Raw genomic sequence first — 25,597 nt, forward strand, 5'->3', positions numbered from 1 at the left:
AGTTGATGCAGATTAATTACCAAAATAGGCTTGTTTTATTAGGAATAAGCCTAGGGTTGGGTTCCATACATGTTAGGCTTTTGATCCCATGTGTTTTGAGTGTAATAGACCACTTTTATGGGTCTAAAAAGGGAGCTCTAAGATTGAGTACGGGATTACTAGTTAGTTTCCATTTTCATTAGTTTCCTTTCTAGTTGGGCTTGATTTGAGTTATATTTGTTTCCTTATGAGTCAAGTTATTAATTGAGTCAAGTCCTTAGTAGTTAGTTTCCTTTTTCAACTAGTTTCTAATTTCAGTTTTTAGTAGCTATTGTATTAGGAAAATATTTGGTTTCCTTTTTGAAGAACCTTTTATTTTGTAATTCCCTCCCCCATTAACATTATAAATAAAGAAGAGGAGGCTCCTAAAAGCCTAGATGATTTTGATAAAAAAATTAATGGTTGTTGCTATTGTCTTCTACATGGAGATTTGTCTTGTGTTTGATCAAGGCTGATGGAATTGGTGTTTGATCCAATTGACTTTCAGCGGTGTGAAGCACAAGAGGTCCTCTTCCTTAACTCATCTTCTTCTTCTCTCAATTACACAAAGTGTTATTGATCTGCTCAAGTTCTTACAGAGTATCCTGCAACATTGGGACTAGATTGACTTGTCAATCCTAGTTCTACATTAAGTGGTATCAGAGCAAATTTTCCTGCAATTTTCTAACCATGGCAAGTCTCATCACCAATGCTGAGTTGCACAAATTGTATCGTGAGTTAGCCGAGAACCAACAGAATACTGATGCTAGGCTTGAGAGGACTGAAGCCAAGTTTGATAAGTTTATGGAAGAGATGATTGCCTTTATGAAGAGGTCCGACAAGCGAGCTGAAGAAGGACCCTCTACATTACCTCCTCAGCTCAACACTTTACGGATCGAAGATACACCTCAGAGGCAGCAACTTGATCCAGTTGTTCCCCAAGATGTCACTCGGCAATTTTTTGACAGAGATTATGGCATCAAAGTGGAGGTTCCCGAGTTCAGTGGTGAAAAAGGACCTGAGGAATTTCTTGACTGGCTTACCAAAGTGGAGAGAATTTTTGCGTATAAGTCTCTTCCAGACGTGAAGAAGTGTGAACTCATCATCACCAAGTTTATTGGGTATGCATGTTCATGGTGGGATGATGTACTACATGCAAGGTTTGTCAGAAGACTTGGACCCGTTATCAATTGGGAAGTCATGAAGCAGATCCTGACTGAAAAATTTGTTCCTCTTAATTATGAAAAGGTAATATTCCATAAATTACTTAACTTGCAACAAGGGAACAAAGATGTAGATTCATACACCCTCGAATTCCACAAACTGTCTTCAAGGTGTCGACTTCAGGAAACAGACCAACAACGGGTGATGCGATATATCAGTGGGTTAAGTACTGAGATTCGACTTGAGTTGGCTAACACTGATTTCAGGTCTGTTGATGTGGCAGCGGCACATGCCAAGACAGCTGAAGAGAAGTCCATTTATTGGAAGGGTATGCTCAAGACTTCTTCAGTTTATAGACCTCCACCGCGTATGGAGGAAAAGAAGCCTGAAGCTCGCAGAGTTGAAGAAAAAATGTCAGAGTTCAACAAGGATAGTGTTGGGGTGAAGAATATCATATGCCATAGTTGTGGCGAGAAGGGTCACTATTCTAACAAGTGTCCCAACAGGACTCGTTCTGTGAACGTAGCAGAGAAGCAGCCGACAGAGAAGAGCGAAGATGAATCTCATTTATATCCTTATCCGCTCGAGGACGATGATATTGTCGATGATGAAGATGAGGATGTAGAAGCTCATTCAGCTAGCCTTTCATCCTTTTCGAATAGACTAGTTGATAAAGCTCCTCTCTTCAGACAGAAGGGTACTCTCCTGCACGGCTCCGACCCTATTGATGTTCATGCAATTGTTGATACTGGGGCAGAAGCAAATTTTATATCTGCTGAATTTGTTTGAGCACACAACCTTCCACAGAAGCAGCTTTTCAAGAAGATTCACGTGCGAGGTTTTGGACCCACAGCTCGAGAAGAGGCCACTGCAGTTGTTCGAGTACATCTACAGTTTGGGCCACTACAGTACCATGTCACCTGCTTGGTCACCTCATTGGCGCACTGCGACATTCTTCTAGGGCGACCTTGGCAGCGACATGCAGGCATTCTCTATGATGGTGCACGGAACACTATAAAGGTGAAGCAAGGAGGTCGTATGTACTTAATGAGGCCACATGCATTATCAGACATGCCACGTCGTCGACTGACTCCTGCTCCGGTGACATATCAACCTACTCTCCCTCCTCTTGGAGTTATGCTCCCTTCTATTTCGAGATATGTGCCACCTCATCGGCGAGCGATTTACAAGGGAATCTTGGGAGCACGACCTAACTCGACGGAGTCGAGTTCTTTTAAGACCGGGAGAGTTGATGCAGATTAATTACCAAAATAGACTTGTTTTATTAGGAATAAGCCTAGGGTTGGGTTCCATACATGTTAGGCTTTTGATCCCATGTGTTTTGAGTATAATAGACCACTTTTATGGGTCTAAAAATGGGGCTCTAAGATTGAGTACGGGATTACTAGTTAGTTTCCATTTTCATTAGTTTCCTTTCTAGTTGGGCTTGATTTGAGTTATATTTGTTTCCTTATGAGTCAAGTTATTAATTGAGTCAAGTCCTTAGTAGTTAGTTTCCTTTTTCAACTAGTTTCTAATTTCAGTTAGTTTCTAATTTCAGTTTTTAGTAGCTATTGTATTAGGAGAATATTTGGTTTCCTTTTTGAGGAACCTTCTATTTTGTAATTCCCTCCCCCATTAACATTATAAATAAAGAAGAGGAGGCTCCTAAAGGCCTAGATGATTTTGATAAAAAAATTAATGGTTGTTGCTATTGTCTTCTACATGGAGATTTGTCTTGTGTTTGATCAAGGCTGATGGAATTGGTGTTTGATCCAATTGACTTTCAGCGGTGTGAAGCACAAGAGGTCCTCTTCCTTAACTCATCTTCTTCTTCTCTCAACTACACAAAGTGTTATTGATCTGCTCAAGTTCTTACAGAGTATCCTGCAACATTGGGACTAGATTGACTTGTCAATCCTAGTTCTACATTACTTAATTGGGAGGCTTACCCAGTATGTATATCAGATCTTTGTTCCATCAGTGCCACTTGACTTGGACCAGCTAGTTCTAGATGTTTGTTTTCTAGGTCTGCTTCGCAGGGAGCAACTTTTATGGGATAATAATAGTTTGGAGGCTTAAACATTCATTTGGGAGGTTGTTTGCTTCTTAGGTAGAGAAGTTGCAATTATAAGGAGTGGTTTTGATTGCCGGTAACACGGTGTTTGTGTAAAAAAATACAGCAGATGTTGAGTTCTTAACATCTTTATGTCACTTCCCCTCCAAAGGTTTTTGTGAAAATGATTTTTTTTTTTTTAATCACAAACGGACATTGTTGTATTGTATAAGATGCCATTTGGTTGGGTTTCATTACGGTAGTGAGTATGTGTGATGTTTATTTTTGTTACTAGATGTTGCCTTAGTGTTGAAGTATGTAAAATTTTACGGATGTTTTTAAATCGTATGTGATCTGAAACTTTTGGTTATCAATCTGTCACTGCAAATTCCCCAATGGTTTTCTCAAGATTTTTAATTTGCCTGAATTTTGCTTGATTGCGTTGCATCAGATTAAAGTCAAACAGCATAACTAACATGTATTTCTCTCTCTTTCTTCTCCAGGGTTTACTGGATTCGTCTATTCTGCACTTTAACGACCTGCAAAGCCGTTTAGGATACTTCCAATTGTCCTTTCATAATGGTTAGAAATCAATGCAAGATTACGAGATATTGAATTGAGTTTCTTTGGCAACGGACAAGATTAATCTGATCTGTTGTAGGGATTTTGGAGGAACATCAACAAGAAACAGAAACAAGAAGCGTGGACTTTTCTCGTTTGAAAATCAAATTGTTTCATATTAGAGTTTTATTTTATCTAGTCTTAGAGGAGCTTGAAGTCATGCCAGTTTCAGGATATGAAGAGGTGTTTATTTCCTAACTAAAATATTGCTAAGTAACATTAGGGGCGTCTACATAATTCTATTTCATTGAATATTGATTATTCAATTTTCTATTGGCAGCCTGGGTTTAAACCCGTCGGTTGGCATCCTAGTGATTCTATTGCAGGTGTGCCCATCAAGAAAAGAAGGTTCCCATTTGTTGTGTCTCAGTCACCTCCTCAGACACAGTCATCACAGGCAGTGGAACCTGGTCAAACAGAGAAAGAACATTCTGATGTAAAGGCAGAGTCATCTTCAAATGAAGGTGATGCAAGGGATGTTTCTGGGATTTCTGGTACAACCAGAAGTTATTCCCTGGAAGAAAAGGGTAAATCTTCTGCTGATAGTAATGTTAACTCTGTTGAAAGTAAGGTTAATCTTCAGGTTAATCTTCCTGGATTTGGTCTTGGGGAACCAACTTATGCTGTGGCCTCAGGTTCTGGTGCTGAAAAGAGCAACAAACAGGAAGTTATGGCTGCTGATAGGCCAGTCTACCCAAAAATTCCAGAAAATGCTGAACAACAGTTGGTACAAAAGGGAACTACTATGCTGGGAATTGTGGAAGGAGCAAGTTGGAAGGAGAAACTTGAGAGCAATAATGGTTTTGAACTTCTGAATTCTTCAGGAAATTCTGAATTACCATTAGTGCCAAAGGAACCAACTATTTCAGCTTTGACAGGTCTAGACAGCCATGGGAGCTGTGGAAAGCAAGAACTTATCGATCCATGTTCGTTGAACTTGACTCTGGCCAAGGCAGACCCTGATGTAAAGAATAGAAGAAATGTTTCTGAGTCGGCGATTGGTGGTACTCTTCCACCTGCTAACAGGTCACATTGGGATTTGAATACTATGATGGACACATGGGAGGATTCCATGAATGATGCATCCACTTCTCACAAATTACGTGGTGCTGATGGGTCAGATGGAGCTGCCATACTTGGTATTGAGCCTGTAGTATCTTCGGCTGTAATGGCTTTTGGGGAACCTGAAAGCAGCAGTGGCGTTACTCTAGGGAAAGACATTCTTGATAAAAATGAATACAAGTCTAAGCTTCGCAGCTTCTCCAACCCTCATAATAAACAAATTATATCTGATGATCTTCTTAATCTCTGCCTTAGTCCATCTGGTCTCCTCAAGTCAAACTTCAGTCGAGAACAGTATTGTATGCCAAGGAAAATAGATTCAATGGGAGTAGAAACTAACTTGAAATTATCTGAAACAGTGGTGTCATCAGCCAGAAAATTTAAAATGGTTGGTAGAATTGTAAAGTCTGAGCCATTTGATGAGGTGAACAAGCAGGATCTTAGGGCTGCAAACGCAAGCTCTGTGAAAATTTCAGATACTAGAATTGTAAAATCTGAACCATTGGAAGATCACAGCCAAGAATCCCTCAAATCATTGAAGACCAGGAATATGAAATTGGTAGATGATGGGTATGTAAAGTCTGAGCCAGTATACAAAAATTATCAAGGAGTCCTCAAACCAGCGGAAGAAATACAAAGCCAATTAAAGCAGGCAACATGCACTGCAGGTGTGCCTATAATAGAGGCTGGATTGCACTTTTCAGATATTCCAGTGGGAGAAATGCAAAGCCAAGTAGAGCAGGCAACATGCACTGCAGGTATGCCTATAATTCAGAATGGATTGCACTGTTCAGAACTTCCTACCTGTAGAATGGAAACATATGGTACTGGGCGGTTATTGGGCCCTTCGGAGTCTCATGCTTATGCAGTGGATATTCCCAGGAGTGCAGAGGTTTCCTGCGAGTTAGATTTACCTTCTTGTACAAACGAAACACCTGTCAAAGGTGATGTAACACTGGAAGCATGTGGAAGTTATGGTGGGGTCAATTCTGACGTGGCTTCTGAATCTGTTGGTAATGATGCCAAGGAATCAAAGACAGGAGTTGTTATGATAGCTACTTCAGAAACGAAAGCTTCAGGTGGTATTGATCTGGAATCTTCCAGATTAAAATTGACTCATGAGCTTCGCCCAGATTCATATCAGCATGGTGAGGTAGCTGATAGTGATGAGGAAAAGATCAACATTTCTACGGATATGCTGGAGGATGATTCTTATGATACTGGCGATGAATCAGATGGTAGTCATGCAATGGGTGTTACCAGTGTAGAAGATAAACAACATCGGGTAGAAGATGATTTTGAAGATGGTGAGGTTCGAGAACCATTGTTGCATGAAGGTGGTGAGTGTGAGGAAAAAGAAAAAGAGCATATTGATTATGGAGAGTCTGAAAATAAGGATGCCAGCATGTGTGGTGATCATGTCTCTACATCCACTGGTGAGGACAGAAGTGCTAAAATAGAAGAAAATGGTGAGTCAAATAATGCTTTTTGTGGAGGAGAGTGCAACAACAGCTTGCTTAATGAAACAAATGATCAAGACGCGGGCAAAGTTGCAACATCACAAGAATCATTGGGAGTCAGAATGCCACATACTGAATCTGATGAGAAGGTAACAATTAGAGCTGCTAGACGAGAAATACTAAATTGTTCAGGAAGGGAAGATGGGTCGATGGGTCATGAGGGGGATCTAACATCCAATCATGCACTTTGTGATTGCCAGGGGACTGCCACAGGTGATATTCAATCTGATGCCATAAGCCAACAGGAGCATGTCAAAGGAGCTGATCCAGGTGAAATTAATCATTTGGTTTTGCCAAAGGCAGATCCATCAATTGATGGTGATGAAGCAACTAAAGATGCCAATGGTAGAGGCACCAGAAGGCGCATTATAAATTTGCCTCGAGCTTCAAATGGGTCATCTTCAAGTAGACTGAGAACTATTCCCGGGAGGTCGTTGCCATCACTAATTGAAAAGGAAATTTATACTGATGTTGTACTCAAGGGTGATAAAATACATGGTCAAGGGAATAGGTGATTAATCTTGTTGTTTTCTAACTGTTTCTTCAGCCTCTTGGTTAGGTGCACTGAAATTTAACTATTTGTGCTAATTGTTTCAGAGATGAAAGCTACAATGATGGAGCTCGCAAGTTTGAAAGAGAGAGGAATCAAGATCAGGCAGTTGGAAACTCTGGATCTGATTTTCTGCATTGCAGAGGAAGGGTTGACAATCGGTTGGACACGCTACATGGCGATTGGGATTCTGATCATGACTTTGGTTCAGAACACTACAATGGTCCGATTGGTCTTCGACTACCTAGACCTAAAAATGCAGTTGCAGTTGCTGCTGCTAAGTTTGAGTGCAATGGCCTCATTGTTGCCCCTGATGGTACTGTTGTAGGTTCTGGCAGGGGAGGGAGGAAACCCTTGAATGATGATTTATCAGTTTTTTGTCATCCATTATCTAGGAGACGATCACCTGTTGGTAGAGGAGGTCCTGGTACACATGTGGTTCGCAGACCAACTAGAGATGTGAGCCCCGATAGATGCACTAGTGGATTGAGACATGAAGAGAAATATTTGAGGGGTATGCCGGAAGACATCTTGGATCCTGTATTTTCACATTCCCAACCTCAATATGATCGAGTGGATCCTTTTCTGATGGGGGGCAGAAGCTTTTCACCTGTTCACAGGAGGGTTCCTCCTCGTGTGCCTCGAATTCGGTCAAAATCTCCTCCAAGATCCAGATCTCCTGGTCCATGGTCATCTCCTAGACGATCTCCTGATGGTTTTGATGGACACCCCGCAATGACTCGTCGTAGATCTCCACCAGTATACAGGATGGACAGGATGAGATCTCCTCATCAACGTCCTTGTTTTGCTGATGATATAGTGGGTAGAAGGCATGGTTCTCCCCCCTACATGTCTCGACTACCTAATGAGATAAGGGAGATGGGTTCTTCTAGAGAGAATGAGCATCCAAGGCCATTCATATCAAATAGGAGCCCATCTGCCAGGGGCAGGGGCAGGGGTTTGCCTAGAAACAATAGGAGATTTGATATGATTGATCCTCGAGAAAGAATAGAGGCTGATGAGTACTTTGGTGGGCCTATGCGCTCCGGACGATTTCATGAACTAGGAGGTGAAGGTGTTGACGAGAGGAGGAAGTGCAATGAGAGGCGTGGACCTATTCGTTCTTTTAGGCCTCCATACAATGACAATCATGTTGAGAACTTCCGATTTCATTTTGAGGATGGTCCTAGGCCTAATCAGCCCTGTCCAGAAGCTGACACTGAGTTTCATGAACGAGGCAGCTTTAGGGAAAGAGAATTTGATAGGCGACTTAAATTCCGTCCAGGTAATATGCATAGAAGAACAAGAAGTATTGAAGAACAAGAAGAAAATTACAGGCATGGTGGACAGGGCTGGAATGATGCTGGTTTTGATGATGTTGCTCGGGTGAAAAGAAGAAGATTTTGATCATGTTCATTTTTGTCTGTTATGATAATTAAATTATCCGCAAGTGGTGGTATAATAAAAGCTTAATGTGTCTGTCCTGCAATTCTGTGAGGGCTGAAGTTATTTTTGGTTGAACTCAGAAGTAAATCACTAACTTTTGTATGTAGTTCTTTGTGAAGTGCTCAAAATTACTTCAGTTGCACCCCGGCTGATCAACCTATGAAAAGAATACGTGTTGACCTTTTGGGTGAACTATACTTGCATCATTGCTGCTTCACTCTACATAAAATGCCTGCTGATGATCCGATGGAATCTGCACGTGGTATAGTACTCCTTAGTCTATCTGTAACTACATATTCTGGTAACACTTTTTGCTTTTATATGCCATAGATCTATGTCAGCTCATCCTATGTTAATGGACGTTGCTTTGGTACTAATGGCTTATGTAAATCCTTGGTTGGTGACTACTTTGTGAGTTTTTATATGGTTTTGTGAATACTTGGTGGTCAGTAGAAGGTATGCTACAGAGAGCCATTAACTATGCTAAGTCATGAAGGTCCTCTTAATTGCATCAGTTGGTTTGGATATACTTCCACAAATTTACCCATATATGGCCCCTTGGTTCGAACTGTCTTTTGTGGGAGTCATTAACCTCTTGGATCTGTGGCTCTAGGTTATGATGATCAGGAGGTTGGTTAATGCTTCAATTTTGACATGGAATACATTAACCTCATGGATCTGCAGCTCATGTTGTTAATGATCAGGACCTTGGTTGTTGCTTCTATTGCGACATGGGAGTCATTAACTGGTTGAACTTTATCTGCTTGCATGCTCCCTTGAATTTGTACTGGTTGTACTGCTGTGCAGGTGGTACTGCTGTGCAGGTGGTACTGCTGAGAGGTAACATGGTATGCTTCACATGTTTATGTTCTTGGGGCGCTCTGTGGTCTGGTTGCATGAGAAGATGCTAGGAGCCTGATATTAAGTGGAATATGGGGTGCAGCAGAATATCTCTGCGGTCTGTTGCAGTGGGCACTTGATCTGAAACATTTTGAAGTCCAAAGTAAGAGGTCTCTAGTGGTATAATGTACAGATGATAAATGCTTATATGGATACATTGCTTATGGATGGTATTTGGTATTCTCTTGATGTGCTTTCTGGTTTGATTGAATGAGAATATGGTGTTGATCCTGAAGTTACTGGGAATGTGGAGTCGCCATGAAATCTTTGTAAGCAATGGGAATATTGGGTTTAAGTTGTTTAACCCAAAGGTAACTTGACAAAACTGTAGTTCAACTAACATGCAAGTTGTTAGTTCATGGCTTCTGGAATTGGGAAAGATGGAATCCTGGAAATGCATCAAGATCTATAATAACTTCCATGCATCAAAGATAGAACCACCTTACTTGTTGAGGTGTTTTTTGCAGCTCTGGGGTCATTCCATTCTGATGTGGGACTTCTTGTTTTCCTGTTTCCTTTTTCCGAAGCCACGTTCCTTTTTTGGATGTAAATATTGAATAGAAAGCATTCTACTCTGTGTCGGCTGGTGGTGGGCACTGTATCCAGAGTTGAAATCAATCCTTTGTACTTGGCAGGGATAAGGGGAATGGATTTGATTGTATGCTTACTTTCACTTTCTCATGTGCTCATTATCTTGACAAGGAAATTCAGGGATTACCATGGGAATAGATGTGATGGTATGCTTACATTCTTGATGAATCGATGGTTGGAGATATACATCCAGTGGGAGACTGGGTGGGTGGTGACAGATGTGATTCTTAACATCAATCTCATGCTTTCCTTGCAGGGTTTAATTGATTCGAGGGTTGATTAAACAATATATTTTGATTAACAAGATATCTGCTGCCAGTTGATTTTTGTTCAGTGCCTAGTGAGATTTGGGCAGCTAAGGCTGATTGTCAACCAAGATGTGAGAGTCAAACCACTTTCCCTATGAGATGCAGACAGGAACTTATCTATAAAGCCCCTGAACCCTCTCCTCATTTAAGCTAATTCCAAAAAAGAATAGATTAAACCAAAGGTTTCTGATGATAAGACCATTGTTGGAAAATCAGGTTTTGTGATTGGACTCATTCTCTTTAAATCCTAGTGAGTTGGAGCGAGTCACAAAAAACCATGCGTGTCATGTCAAATTTCCCCCTCTTATTTCCATACTAGTATTTCTTAAGCAATCTAAATAAATAATTAATAAATAAATTAAATGAGACAAGATAGAATAAAAGTGTTTGTTTTTCAAATTTTTTTATGAAGCTCGTCATTCATTCTCTTGGATGAAAGTGATAAGATCCGGCTTGGAGATATCATGGTCATGAATCATGTTTTTTTCTTAAAATTTAGATGTATACACTCAATAGTCGTTGGATCCAATACAAAAGATTTTAGTCATTGAACAATTAACGTCATTAGAATATATTTTGTTTCAAAATTATTCAGAATTGTCGACTTAAACTTTTGATAAGAATTGACCGTTTTGTTGAGACTCGGGCAAAACAAACGAGTCTTTAATGACTCGGTATGATTTGGTCCTAGTCTTGTCATTTTTTAATACAGGACGGGTCTCCATGTCTCTTAATGAGGTTTATAATATTTTGACCAAACTCGGCCTAGTTTTTCTAGTCAAAACCTAGTTTGCCAACAATGGATAAGACTTAAATTTTCTTTAGCAAATTACAAATTTGCTTGAATGAAACATGTCTTTCTCACCATTTTTGGTGAAAGACATTTCTAATGGGATAAACACAGTTACTCTTATCTAAGCGTCTATTGGAGAAACACTTAAAATAATTTGTCCACCAAGGTAGAGAAAGTGCTTAAGGATGCTTGTTAAGAGATATTCTGTTGATATGTTTGTGGGAATTAAAGAATTATGAGGAGAGAGGCCCATTTCTAACATGTCTAGTTTCAATCTAAAGAGTTAACCAAGCAGCATAATAAAGTTATGATGAAAATATAGATTTATTGGGGCTTGATGGAAAGGGAGAACAGGCACCTTACATTATAGTATAATGTGAATAATCTTAGTTTGGATGTGTGAACTGCATTTGTGAACTCATTAACAGTCTGTCTTATAACACATTCCCTTTGTGTTTTGGTGGCATTTGAAAGCATATGAACTTTACCCATTGTTAAAAATGCCTGTTTATTATTGAAGCCTTACTGAAAAAAAAAAATAGTGAAAATTAAATTTATATGCCTTTGCCCTGTAAAAGCTAGATCCATTTCATTTTTTTTATTAGAAAAATAAAAATTGCAATTAAAGTAAGAGAGAGAACACAGTTTTCAGGATTACTATTATAACAACTTATGAGTTATTCACTTTTCATTTTCTTTGGTATTTCTAACAAAAACCAAGCCCCCTTTTTTTGCATATTTATGATGAAAACATCATTCTATGATCATATTTATGACTTACAAAATATCCTTTGTTTTCTTAATCAACAATCTCAATCATTTTTCCTCTTAGCCTGACTCAGCTCCTTGTATGTGAAAGCTTCACATATGGTTTTGTGGCAACATTTCTTTCATAAATACCTCTCTATGCTGCCATTGAGAGCATTTAGAGGGACATTTGTGGAAGAAAAGGACTCGTATTATCACAAAATCCTATCTGAACACATACACACATTAAACTTGAGGTGCCTACCCCTTTCATGCAAGAGCTGAACAATAGCCAAAAGCATCTCCTTCAACAACCAAGGCCTCCTGCTGTATTACCATGGCTAAAAGCAACAATTCCTAAATGTCTAGCATTCAAGCTCCCCTAGGTTGCAAGGAAGCAAGGATCTATACATATCCTAGATAAGTGATGTTTCATGGGGTTGAACTGTAACTGTTATAACCACTCTTGTGTTCAATAGTGCTATGTCCACATTAAATTTGAGGAACTCTTTATGGGGGGGTTTTTTTTTTGGGGGGGGGGGGTGGGGGGAAGGCGGGAGCTTGTTACTTTTGTGCCCTAATTTACAATCAACCTGATCCCCATATAAAGTTTGATCATCCTGTTGGTGTACGACGTATTGTATTCCATCACAGTTTAATCCAGAGAGTATAGGTGCAGGCCCCTCGATAGGTAGGACGGCAATCCCTCGCTTGAATTTTTTATTTGATTAGGGCAGTTTTGTACTTTCTGGATTAGGGTTTTTTACTATATATTTGTAGTGAGAGTTTCGTTCTCATTAATGTAAGAAATACTGAGAGGCGTGAGGACGAACGTTGTAGCCCTATTCTCCATTGATAATGAAGTAGGATCTCATCTCACCGAGGATATAGGCAATCTTGCCAAACCTCGTAAATCTGTATGCATTGTTTGTTCTTATTTTTTCATTATCTTCTACATCGTTTTAGGGTTGCATTTCAACACATCCTTCACTATCAATATAATGTGCTGTTAGACTCTTCATGATGAATTGCGTTAGCTTGATCAATTACTTAGATAGGAACATGATTGTTATGGTTTAGGGTCTAATATGTGAACGCTGTGAGCAAAGGTTGCAACAACTAAACCATGATTGTTGTGGTTTAGGATCTTTTTTTTTTTTTTTTGTTATATCTACAACTAGGGAATTGCCCAAGTGGACTTTTACTCACACACACTAGAAGGGGAGGGGGGGTGTTAGGATCTATTATGTGAACAAATTAAATTTGTATAATAAGAAGGCTGTCAGGAGTACAGTGATAAATAGGATTAATATTAAGATGAAATAACACAAACAATAATATTAATAGAATATTCAATCAATGAACCATATTCTGATCCATATCGTTTGATGAAAAATTATTTATAATTTTTTCTCCCTTTGTCAGTCTTTTCCTGATGAAAAAATAATACACATTATATCTATGCCCAGACACATGAATGGCGAAATGATCGCCCTATCTTGTGAAATAAAAATTTCACCCTTGTTGGATGTACCCTCATGTTGATGTAGGGCCCACTTACCCTAGCATTGATCCCCTCTCTTCTAAATATTTTTTTTTCTTTCTAAATTTCGCTTTTGAAATTTTGTAACTTTAAATTTTAATTGACTATTTAATTTCCCGTCATCTCTCTTTGGGTGAGGTTTTGTTGCATCATTATCTGTTACCCCTTTCTTCATGCCACTTTCACGTGTTAAATTGATTAGCCTCATCTTAACAAAAAATAAAAATAAATAAATAAATAAATATTTATCCATATATTTGATGGACATGTTGTCAATATAATAGTCTATCCACGGATTGAACTTTTCAATAAGCTTAAAAAAAACATATATGTATTCAATATACAAGACTTCTGCATATGCAAGATCGTGGGGTGAGAACTAGGCCTTAAAATTTGCTTGAAAGAACGAAGAACTCAATTCAACAAGGGATTTACTTTGCCCCACTACTTCAGTGCAATATGGTCTCTCTCCTTCTATCTTTCTCCCTTGTACATTTGTACGTCTTTGTACCCCTACAGTGCTTCAGCATTTCTAATAGAAAACAATTCAATTCATCTAAAAAACCAGTCAACAAAGACCATAAGAAAACTAAAAGGAAACCTCCATGCGGCATCCCAAATGGTTAAGCGGCTACAAACCCTTCAAATGATTGAACATGGGTACCCAATAGGCCAACAGAAGACTGATAATTGGGCAAACTAGCGTTCAATATGAGAAAAAAAAAGAAAAAAGGAAGCTTGATCTAAAAGCTATGCCTGTCAGGTTGAGTCAAGTGATGTCAAAATTTTATAAATAAATAGGTCGCATCATACATAATATAATATTCATAATTTTTAAAATAAAACAAAACAAATTGAGAATGAAACAAAAAAGTTATAGATCTTTGAAGTTTGAACAACCTAAACAGTGGAAATGTAAACCAAACGATTGAATTAATGCCCATATCTAGGGATTCGACTCCTCTCCAACAACTTAGGTGTCTAACCATTTATCTCTCAATCATCCAATATCTGAAATAACTTAAACACTCATTTTTGGCGTTGGAGATAATCTTTTTTCTACATATAACATCTAACCAATTGCTTTTTTCTTTCTTTATTCAATATTTTGGATTCATCTAGTTGGCATGCATTAAGTGAGTAGGAGTTGCACTTTCCCTACTCTGCCAAGTCTCATTCATAGTAAAAAAAAAAAAAAAAAATGATACTCCATTGTGATGATCATAGACCTGGGGCCAAAACCCCCATATGGCAAGCAGTGCCTTTGCAGGATCAACAAACGATAATGGGATGTGCTGACTCGAACCCACAACCAACTGATTCGAGTGGCAATGGAGCGAGGACTTCTCTCCACCAAGCTACCAACCATATTGGCAGTCTCATTCATATTTGAAGAAAGAAAAAAGAATACATGCCAAGATCATCTAATTTTTAATGTAATTTCCTATATGGGCCTTCACTCGTGATACATCTCAATACTTTTATATTGATACACATTCCAAAGTATTTGGACCTGGTTGTATGTATCCAAATTCCAGAATCCAGACCTATAGTTTTCTTCTAAGTGAAGCAATCTTGCATAGGTGTGCAAAAATTGAACTGGACTAGAAAAACCGACCCGATCGAACCAAGAAAACCGAATTAAATTGGGTCGAATTTTGTCATCGGTTGTCTTTGGTTTGGGTTTCTAAAAGTTGATAAAAACCAAAAGCAACCGGACCGACCGAATGGATTGAAACTGGAAAAAATCAGACTGAACCGACCTTTTGAAAGGTGGGCAATGGTGGTATGACTTGGGATTTCCTGAAGGTTGATATAATTAAGGGTGTCAATTGGTTTGGTATCGATTCGATTTAAGATACAATATGTGAAAACTAAAACCAAATCAAAAAATCAAATAAGAACCTAATTTTCAAATCAAAATCGAACAAACTCGGTTAATACCTTTTTTTTTTGCTAACGATGGGTATCCAGGCCTTTGGCCTGACTAGTCCCATGGACCCATAATGACCCCACAACAGCATGGACCAGGTCATCACTAGGGTAGAATGACAACAATTCAAGTGAAGACTAGTCCCGCATGCCCATATTGACCCCATAATCGCATGAACTGGGGCATTACTGGGGTTGAATGAGAACCATTCAACTTTAACTGAAAACAGTGAAGAACACCAAACAACCCTGTGTGAGTGGCCCAAAGTGTGTGCCTAGTGGGAGTCGAACTAAGGACGCTCGAGTTTATGGCTCGTACCAAGTTCATTGCTCACCAACTGTGCTATCTCCTTGGGTTACATGGTTAATACCTTATTCAATCTGAATATCGTCTTTACCAAGTGTGAAAATCGTATCTAGTTGCTGCACTGGTGTAGTGAGCATCGGGTGGTTCGGATCCTTTTGGGCACGCGCCCAGATGTTTTCAATTATCCAATATGCATCGCACATCACCACTCATTGCAGAGGATGTGGACTCACTTACCAAGCCCCTAATCTGAATCCAACCCTGTGGTTTCGGGTCGGGGTATTACGAAATGAATAGAAATCGAAATCAAAATGGGTCGATAGTGACCCAAACAAAGACCGAAAAAACCAGAAAATTTCCATTGATTTTTTTTTGGTAAAATGAGGGTTTCTTTTTTATTCTTCGAACAGTTTGAAACTTTTATCCAATACCATAGCTTCTACTATCCTTTACCGTTTCATCATCGATAACAAAGGAGCGATCCTCTCTCTCTCTTTCTCTGTTCTCTTCTCCTCGCTTCCTCTTTGCCTGCTTCTCAATTTCCGTAGCTGTTTATATAAGAAAGCTAAATTGTTTTCTTCTCTCTCAATCTGTTACTTTTTGGTTTCATCTTCTGTTTATGTGACTTGTCGGTGATTTTCCTCTCATCATTCATTGAATTTTGTTTTGGGGGTTCTTCCTGTAACACTGAATATCTCCCTATTGAATTTTATTTGTTTTTGTTTTTTGTTGTTCTGTTCTTCTTTTCTGATCTTCCAAATCCGCTGCAAGAAAGTCTCTGTTTTTTTGGTGGGGGTCGATTGGCTTGTGCGTCATTGAGACTACAGAGGGTAAGGATTGGTGGCCTTACATATATGGAGTCAATGGCTCTAGGGTTTTGAACTTTATTGATTAATGAGAATTGAAAGAGGAAAGAGGTGTTTTCTATTTACTTTATTTGGTCTTGTTGCAATTTGGATCTAATTAGATGGTGCTCTGTGTGGGTGAGATTCTTGTGTTTATAAAACTGTGTAGGAGCTTTTTTTATTGAGTATTGACTGTTTTTTACTGTATCAGGATGCTTACGGAATGATGAACCAAGTACACACTACTGATACTGTAGTTGAACAGGACCCCAATTTGCTTGAGGTAATTTCCCGGCTGATTTCTGGTTCTGACATAAGATTTTTTATTTGCATGATTGCTTCGTTTTGTTTTGTTATTTTTATTTTTTGATATAAATTATATTCAAAGTTTTAGTTGTAATTGATTGGAATTGGGATTATGGGGATTGATGTTTGATGTATATACACAACTATACTGTTGCTTAGCTTAAATGGAAGTAACACTCTTTTACGAATTATGATAGACATAGAGTTAAGCTTCTTACGTTACTTGGTATATTTTCATTGGCTTCAAGTGGACTCCCTTCAGACTATGGCCAAAACCTTGAGCTTTCCCCAACTCTTTGGTTCATTGGCTGCTGTTTCCGATGTTGGGAAAGGTCTTAGATTTCATTGCCATGGTCCCTGGACTCTTTAGCTGTTAGTGGAACTATAATCATTTACTGGTTATTTGGTATGCCATTTTGTGTCTGTAGGAAAACATTTTCCCCCCAACTTCAGTTTTGGATACTGTGGATGAGAAAATACTTTCTTTTAATTCAAATCTTAGGATAAGTAGGATTGATGACCAATTTACTTTCAGATTCTATTTACTATTGGGGCAAGCAACTTAATATTCAAAGTGATGGTCATTCTGAAGCCTAATCTTAGAGATGCTTCTTTAGTTTTGTGTGTTTCAATGATGTTGGCTTTTTATCTGCCCATTGGAAACGACTATCATGTTCATTATAATTGTTTTTTCAATCCATTACAAACTTCTGGGTTCCTATAAAATCAAATCAAAATAATTTGATCTGGTATAAATACACAGAGCAGACAATCTCATGAGGTGTTGGCTTTGAACACACTGATCTTGATATGGGTACAGACTGTTGATGTTATTAGATAATAGGTAGCTCATGGGGTTTCACATTGGACCTGATGCTAATGGACGATCCTTGAGACCATGCAACAACAATTAGCATGTGCTCATGCAGTTCAGATGATTAGAGGCTTGAAGCAACATTGTATATTTATTCAGAGACATATGGTGATATCTTTTGAGCTGCTTACATGTGCTGGATTCGAGACTAATGAGGAGATCATGATCATTATGAATAACCAAGGGGTGTAACAGCATGTTTTGCTCTACTTTCTTGTATCAGAATTTATTCTATGAAGATTGCATCCATATTGATCTTCAAATTGAGGAAGAATTGTTAAAAATAACTTTTTTGGTGCATTTTTAACGTTGATGGTACTAATCTTACCATAGTTAAAACTTGAAAGTACCACTACTGCTGATCGATGTCTGTATTGACCAACAGAGATATTTTTGGTGCTGTTTATTTTGATGAGATTTCTCGGAAAGAGAATTGGAAGTGCATGACATGTTATTTGAAAAGGATTAAAGGTTTTTAGTTGGAGAATTTCAATAGGAATTGATGGTTTTTGGAAATATAAATTTCTGTTCCTTTCTCAATATATATTGTTTCAAGATTTTAGATAGATGCATTTTCTAGAAAATATTGGGGAAAGAAAGCTCCTTTAAGGATGGAAATATTTTCCTGGATTTTGGGCAATGGGAAGGTACTACTTTAGATCATCTACAGGGATGAGTGTACAGGATAGCAAATAGATTTATCCGTTATAAGAAGGAGCAGGAATCTGGAGCTAACCTTTTGATCTCTCTTGAAGTGGCTGCTTTTAATTAACAATTTTGATTGCTGGTTTTGTGTGATAAGGAATACAAAGATATTGTTTCTGCTTTGCTATGGTTTCCTTTTGGGTACAAAGTTCTTATATTTTGGTGCATGAAACCACAGTCACCTATGGAATTTCGAATGAAAGAAACCAAGATAAATTTTTGAAAATACAACAATGAAAATTCCTAGATTGTGCTATGTTATTGGCTGTTACCTTATGGATAGAACAGCGCAAAGAAAGAGTTCAATGGAGTTCTTGGATCTGGCTTTAGTAATGTATGTTGATCTGATTTGAAGTGATTGAAAGACTTCTCATGCTCTTAATTTCTGAAGTGAGAGGTTGCTTTCACCACTCTTATGGGTGTGTGCAGACCTGCTTTTTATCCTAAGAATTTTTTGTGTTGCTTATCAAGAAGAAAAAAGGATGATTGAACCATGATAGAGAATACTTGCACAACTGCTGCTTAGCATTGAAGGCAAGCTGAGTGATTAAAGCACTGAAAATGCCACATGAGGGGAGAAGTTTCATCGTTTGTTTGAGTATCCTAATAAGCTCCTTGCTTAAACTGGAAAGGATGAAGTAAAATAGGATGTAGGTGATCAACACGCTGATCGCTAAGATGGGGAACTTCCACATCCATTCCACATCCTATTGAAGAAGTTTATGATTAAATGGAAAATATATGACAAACAATTTAGATAATCAGAATTCTTTGGTGGTGATATGTGCTGAAGGTCAAGACTAGAGAGGCTGCAAAGTCTTTAGGACTGGTGCCAAATGCACACATATATCAGTTATGTCAATGAGAAACTAGTGGTGGATTGGGTTTGGTTGTTGAAGTACAGCCCAAGCTTTTTGTTTTTACTGGCTACATGCTCAAAAGTTGTAAAAGTTTAACTGGAGGTGGTGTGGAACATTTTATTTCAATTTTGGTATTATGGGGATCGGATTTTGGTGTGACGCAGCTCCCAGGAAAGTGGTTGATATTCTATTGGTGTTCCATGGATATTTGAAAATAGGCTTGTTAATCATTCATTTGGGAATGCCAATTGCTTCAAGCATTAAAGCGGGAAGGTGAATATGTCTGTTTCATTCTTTGTCAATGTCCAAACATAATATTAAGTGGTGCAAACATAATATGAAGTGGCCTAGAGATGTTCTAGGTATTTGAGTCTTAAACTCCCAGCTTAGCATGACATTAGGAGAAGGGTGAGGTGCCAACATGTCGAAATTATTTTTTGCTGCTGTGTAAATTCAGAACTTGGTGAACAGAAAAATTTCGGATGCAATTGCAGCTATTCTATGATCCCATTCTCTCATTCAAGGAGTGCTGGAATCATTTTAGTGAATGGATTTGAAATTTTGTTCTTTTCCTTTACTGGTACATAGTTTATTTTTTTTGGTTGGTGGGGGAGGGTGGGGATTGGTATCTTGATAGGTGGCTTAACAGGAGGGGGACTTGATTCGAGCCACATGGAGGTCCGTTTTGACCAATCGAGAGATTGGATAAATGGAGGACCTTTTGTCTTGGTGGCATGACGAAAGTCATCTGTTTCAGTAACTTGTATTTTAAGCTGTCCAAATATTTACCATTGGGTCACAATATATATAAAAGAGGGATATGATTTTACCATGTGGCAGCGGATTCGATTTGGGAAACAGTCCCTCCGTGAAGCTGGGGTAAGACTGGTAAATTTTGACCCTCTCCAGAACCCGCAGTGGCTGGAGCCTTGTGACCTGGTTACGCCTTTTTTTTTTTTTTTTTTAAATCATAAATGACTGAAATTGTCTTTCTTTTTCCACATGACATGGATGTATGGTCAAACAAAAAACAAGCAAAGCTAAGCAACAACGTAGCATTAGATTTTGAAGAAACCCTTGGTACAATAGCTTTGAGGGGGTTGAATGAAGAATGCACCTCCCAAACTGGTTGATAGCTGGATGGTTGGGATACAGATCCGAAAGTAAATTAGAATCAATACAGCCAGATGATGGATGAGTAGGAGGAGGTAGGGACAATCTCCCACATGGAAGATAGGGTGACAATCAAGTAGCCTTGGTCAAGCTGCCTTTTTCACAAATTTCTACCTGTTTTTTGCTACTGTTTGGGTGCTGGTTTCTAGTACACACAATGTGGAAGCTATTCCACCCTCTTGCTGAGAGGTAGGAATGGCTTGTTCATTGAGTAAATTTCTAAATGGCGAAATGACATGACGAAGCATTCCTTTGGACCATATCAATTTCTAAATGGAGGAGTCGAAATGACGTGACGAAGCATTCTTTTGGACCATCTTCCTTCTCGACTGTGAGCGATCATGAAAAAAATGTTACTTATGATGAATCAAGGAAATAATTGGTTCGTAGGATCCTCTTCTTATCATCGCTTCTCAGGAGCTGTATAAACACGATCGAGAGGCCGTATGAACGGAAAATTCCACAACCGGAGCTTAAAGAAGTAGCTCCCGAAGTTCATGAGAGCCTTATTTGATTTGCTGGAAAGCGGTTTAGAATTCATCCCATTCATTCAGTGGAATAAGTCCCCTACTAATCTCCTCTAATAGCAAACATCCACTGAGGTTTTGTCTATCTGTCCCTTCGTTTAGTCCGTACGGTAATAACGTGAGTATATACTGGAGTTCCGTATCTTAATAGTTTTATTTGCTTGTGGTCGGCACTCCTTCCTTCACTTCATTTGTGATAATCCATAGTAGTCCCTACCCCCCTTAGATGCGTATTAGTGAGGCTCACTACAACGCCTCATTGCTTCTACCTCCTATTTTAGGTCGATAGGTTTTTGCAATTTCCTATCCACCCACAGAGGTACCCAAATTCGTCACATTCTGACGAGTTCCCCGTGCTACGGTTGCTGCTACGACATCATATGTCATGACTCATGATCCTCTTCTTTGAGCCACACCTAGCATCTTAGGTTATGTTGTTCTCAACTGTGGCCAATCGTTAAATACATTCACAACCATTAGTGAATTCCCAACCTACAAAGCTACTTGCCAGCCAGGCTAGGGATATCTTTGTACCTAACCGGAGCTGGGGAAGGGAGAGTCGGTCTGTTCAAGGCTCGATGGTTGGAACAATAGCATATGCAACAGGCTATGGATGAGATCTTGGCCCCCACTCCTCAGATCGTGGGGGGAATGGATGATCAGTCGGTTTCTGCTCAAGTAACAACGTGATTGGTGTTAGAAAGCATCGTAGGAGAGGGAGGAGACTGCAAGATAGCGCAGACTCCTCCCCACGATAAAGTTAGTTCCCCAATTGGGGTAGGAGTCTTAGTACACTAGGACTTGTGGTAATTTACTAATTAGATTAATTAGTTGTTAGCTAATTAGTTTCCTAGTTTGTTTCATATTTCTAGTCAGAGTAGGACAGCTGTCCTACTACTATTGTAGTTGAGAATTATCTATTTAATAAGAAGAGGAGGGCAGTCCAATCTACAAGATTGAGTCTGCCCACCGTAAAAGGCTCTCTCACTCTTTTCTCTCTCGGTCTCTCTCCCTCTCTTTTACTTATTCTATAATTTCTACATGGTATCAGAGCTTGTCTGATCCACACAATAACAATCGGACCTACCTTCTCACCTACTAAGTAGAAAAAGGAAAAAAAAAAGGGGTCTACGACTTCTGGTCTCTCTCTAAGAATCTCGCGGCTCCTTTAAGGGGGTGTTTTTCATCCCCTAGTTGGCTGAGAATGGGAATGGAGGACTGAATGTGAGAATCTGTCATATGTGTTAAAAGAGGTGACTCAAATTAGTAGAAGAAAGCCTGGTTTTGGAATTCTTTTGGATTGAAGAAATTCTGGATTTCCCTTTGAATCGGTCTCCAGAAAATAGGCCAATCGAAGTCAGATCTGTTCAACGTTTTGCAGGCTGATTTAGTACCTTCTAAAGAGCCTTCGATCCTTAGCTGAAGGATATCTGAGCACCTCTGCTGCTGGAATTGTAGATTACTGCTGTTTTCTTTCTCTTCAAGCCCTAGAATCAAGAAGTTTAAGAACTTTGTATCTGACCATCAGAATCTGCCAAGATTTATAGGTTTTTGTTGCCTATAAAAGAGCTACACTCGACCCAATTTTCAGCCCAAACTGAGGTGTGCAAGTCTCAACCGCAATTGCCCAGGTTAACTCCTATCGCAGGTTCTCTCTCCTCATTCTTTGGGTCTTTTTTTTTTTTTTTATTAAAGAAAAAAAAAGATAATCTGGGTGAAATTGTCGAGTCTATCTCTGATTATGTTGTGCTAATATTTGGTCCTATTTAGTGCCAATATTAGGGGACTAGTTTGAGTACCATTGAGGGTACTATTTCTGATTTTTTGGGGACTGTTCTGAACTGTACTTTGCTGTTATTTGAGGTACTGTTTGGAGTATTTTTTAGGACTGTTTTGAACAACTTTGGGGGTACTTTTTGAAGGAACTGCTGGCTGATCTTGTGTGATTAGATCAATAGTTTGTTTGATCATTTTCTGTGTGCACTAATGGCTGACACAGAAGGGAAGAAAGTTGTCACAGAAGTGATGTCTTCATCATCACATAGACTTACAGAAAAGAAACTTGCAGGAGTTGCCAATTTTTATCAATGGAAGAAAATTGTGCAGCTTGTTTTGACTGGTCGGGATCAGCAAGATCATCTTACCAAGGGAAAACATGCCACTGATACCACATGAGATACAGTTGATGCACGTATTCTCGGACAGCTACTGAACTCAATGGATAACTCCATAGTCGATGTTGTTACCCACATTGATACTGTGAAGGAGTTGTGGGACTATTTGAATGTTCTATACTCTGGACAGAACAACCTTTCTCGTATTTATGAGCTATCTCAAGATTTTTATCGGACTGATAGGAAGGGTCGACCCTTAACTCAGTACTTTGCTGATTTCAAGAGGATGTATGAAGAGCTGAATTCTCTACTCCCTATTAGCAATGGTGTGAAGAAAATGCAAGACCAGAGGGAACAACTTGCAGTTATGGTTTTCTTGGGAGGCCTTGGAACAGAGTATGACTCTATTCGTTCTCAGATTCTTAGAGGAGATAAGGTGACATCTCTTGCAGATACCTTTTCCTGAGTCTTACGGGTATCTTGAGAGATTTCTCAGGATTCCACTCCAGTGGAAAATTCTGCACTTACAGCACAAGTTAATAATCGAGGAACCTCACGGGGTACAGGTAATGGTAGTAATAAGGGACAATTCACTGGGAACTCCTCCCTTGGTAATTCAGGGACAGCATGCACATGTCATCATTGTGGTAAACCAAGACACATCCAACGATTCTGTTGGAAACTTCATGGCAAACCCCCTCAAAAGTAGTTTTCCAATTCAGCTACTGTTGACGAACCCGGATTGTCTGAGAGTAGGATGGTCAAAATGATCGATGAATTTGCATGGTACAATCAGTTTCAAAATCCAACACCTTCACCTTCCACTGCTACTCTTGTTCAGACAGGTAATGCCATTTCGTGTCTCTTCTCTTCTTCTCGTCCCTGGATAATCGATTCCGGTGCTTCAGACCACATGTCTGGTGTTGCAGGTATATTTTCCTCTTTTAAGAAGTCCTCTGCTAATGTCACATTGGCCAATGGCTCTATTGCCAAGGTCAATGGTACTGGTATTGTTTGTCTTAATACCTCTTTATCCTTGTCATCTGTCCTTTATTTGCTTGAGTTGCCATTCAACCTATTATCTGTACGCAAGTTTACACAAGCTCACAATTGTTTTATAACCTTTTTCTTCGACTCATGTGTTTTTCAGGATCTTACGACGAAGAAGATGCTTGGTAGAGGTTGTAGGGTTGGGGGATTGTACCTTTTTGAAGACAATGCACCTTCCATAGCCTGTTTGGGTACTCTGTCTCCTCATCAGGTTCACTGCCGGTTGGGTCATCCGTCTTTACAAAGCCTACAGAAACTTGATCCCAGTTTTAATTCTCTTTCTAGTTTAGAATGTGAGTCATGTCAGTTTGGAAAACTACATCGTGTTAGTTATTCCCCTCGGGGTAATACACGGTCTGCATCTCCTTTTTCTTTGGCACATTCAGATGTATGGGGTCCTTGCCTTGTTACATCTAAGTTAGGTTTTAAGTATTTTGTCACTTTTGTTGATGACTACTCCAGGACGACCTGGTTTTATTTAATGAAAAATCGTTCTGTTTTATTTACCGTATTTTGTGATTTTGTTGCTGAAATACAAAATCAATTTGGCATGACTATCAAAATTCTATGAAGAGATAATGCAAAGGAGTACTTTTCTGGTCCATTTTCTGAGTTTATGGCTAAGTGTGGCATGATACATCAATCTTCTTGTTTAGACACTCCATAACAAAATGGAGTGGCTGAACAAAAGAACCGTCATTTGATGGAGGTTGCTAGGTCACTTATGTTTGAAATGAAGGTATCCAAATATTTTTGGGCCGATGCTGTTCTCACGGCTAGATATCTTATTAATCGTATGCCTTCCTCTGTTTTGTGTGGTGGTATTCCCCATTCCTTACTATTTCCTTCTGACCCACTTTTTGTTCTTCGCCCTCGTGTTTTTGGTTGTGTTTGCTTTATTCGTGATTATCGTCCAGGTTTATCAAAGTTGAATCCTTGAGCCATCAAGTGTATCTTTTTGGGTTACTCCTGTACCCAAAAGGGCTACAGGTGTTATTCTCCAGTACTTCGCAAATATTTTGTTACTGCTGATGTCTTATTTTTCGAGTCCACCCCATATCCAAATGAGTCATTTGTTGGGTCTGAATTGGATGATGATCTTCCCCTTTATGTTCTCCATCACTCTAACCTGCAGGTTGCCACCGAGACAGAGGTACAACCACCACCACCTCCTTTACAGGTGTATACACGACGTGTTCGAGAAGCAACATCACCCCTTCTTCCTGCGACACTTACCTTATCATCTTCGTCTATGGATCCCACTCTAGGTATTCCTCTTTCTAACTTAGACCGTCCTATTGCACAACGTAAGGGTGTTCGGAGTTGTACCCAACATCCTATTGCTGATTTTGTGTCTTATTTTGGCCTATCATCTACTTTTTATTCCTGTCTTTCTACTATTTCTTGCCATCCTGTTCCTAAGACTCTTGCAGAGGCACTGTCTAGTCCTGGGTGGAGGAATGCTATGAGGGAAGAACTACTTGCATTGGATGAAAACCAGACTTGGGATCTTGTATCATTGCTCCCTGGAAAGAAAGCTATTGGTTGTCGTTGGGTTTATGTGGTTAAAGTAAACCCTGATGGT

General features: G+C 39.2%; 2 protein-coding genes across 12 annotated transcripts in view; both read left to right on the forward strand.

Moving 5' to 3' along the window:
* The first annotated feature begins 3,699 nt into the window (after window positions 1–3,699).
* Window positions 3,700–10,096, forward strand: LOC122083075. Of its 5 annotated transcripts, none has more exons than XR_006141562.1 (5): window positions 3,700–3,820; window positions 3,900–4,042; window positions 4,140–6,952; window positions 7,039–8,699; window positions 9,245–10,096. XR_006141562.1 is itself a non-coding variant. In XM_042650752.1 (5 exons), exons 1-5 carry the CDS (start codon window positions 3,715–3,717, stop codon window positions 8,396–8,398), a joined length of 4,311 nt encoding a protein of 1,436 aa, XP_042506686.1. In that variant the 5' UTR covers window positions 3,700–3,714; the 3' UTR covers window positions 8,399–10,096. The 5 variants fall into 5 exon arrangements, 3 of the variants coding, with proteins under 3 accessions (XP_042506686.1, XP_042506685.1, XP_042506683.1); XR_006141563.1 differs by having other exon boundaries at window positions 9,262–10,096; XM_042650752.1 differs by having other exon boundaries at window positions 4,140–6,530; window positions 6,642–6,952; window positions 7,039–10,096.
* A 5,855-nt stretch (window positions 10,097–15,951) lies between these two features.
* The window catches only part of LOC122084075 (SAC3 family protein A-like), a 41,109-nt gene continuing 31,463 nt past the window's right edge, over window positions 15,952–25,597 (forward strand). For 2 of the 7 annotated variants that reach the window (XM_042652110.1, XM_042652115.1), the window contains exons 1-3: window positions 15,953–16,190; window positions 16,334–16,388; window positions 16,615–16,686. In XM_042652110.1, coding sequence (XP_042508044.1) covers window positions 16,627–16,686 — 60 coding nt within the window. In that variant the 5' untranslated portion in view covers window positions 15,953–16,190; window positions 16,334–16,388; window positions 16,615–16,626. Of the gene's footprint in view, window positions 16,389–16,614; window positions 16,687–25,597 lie in introns of all 7 variants that reach the window. The other 5 variants (XM_042652111.1, XM_042652116.1, XM_042652113.1 and 2 more) reach the window with 3 other exon arrangements.

Source organism: Macadamia integrifolia, chromosome 7, assembly GCF_013358625.1.
Source record: "Macadamia integrifolia cultivar HAES 741 chromosome 7, SCU_Mint_v3, whole genome shotgun sequence".
Taxonomy (NCBI): Eukaryota; Viridiplantae; Streptophyta; class Magnoliopsida; order Proteales; family Proteaceae; genus Macadamia; species Macadamia integrifolia.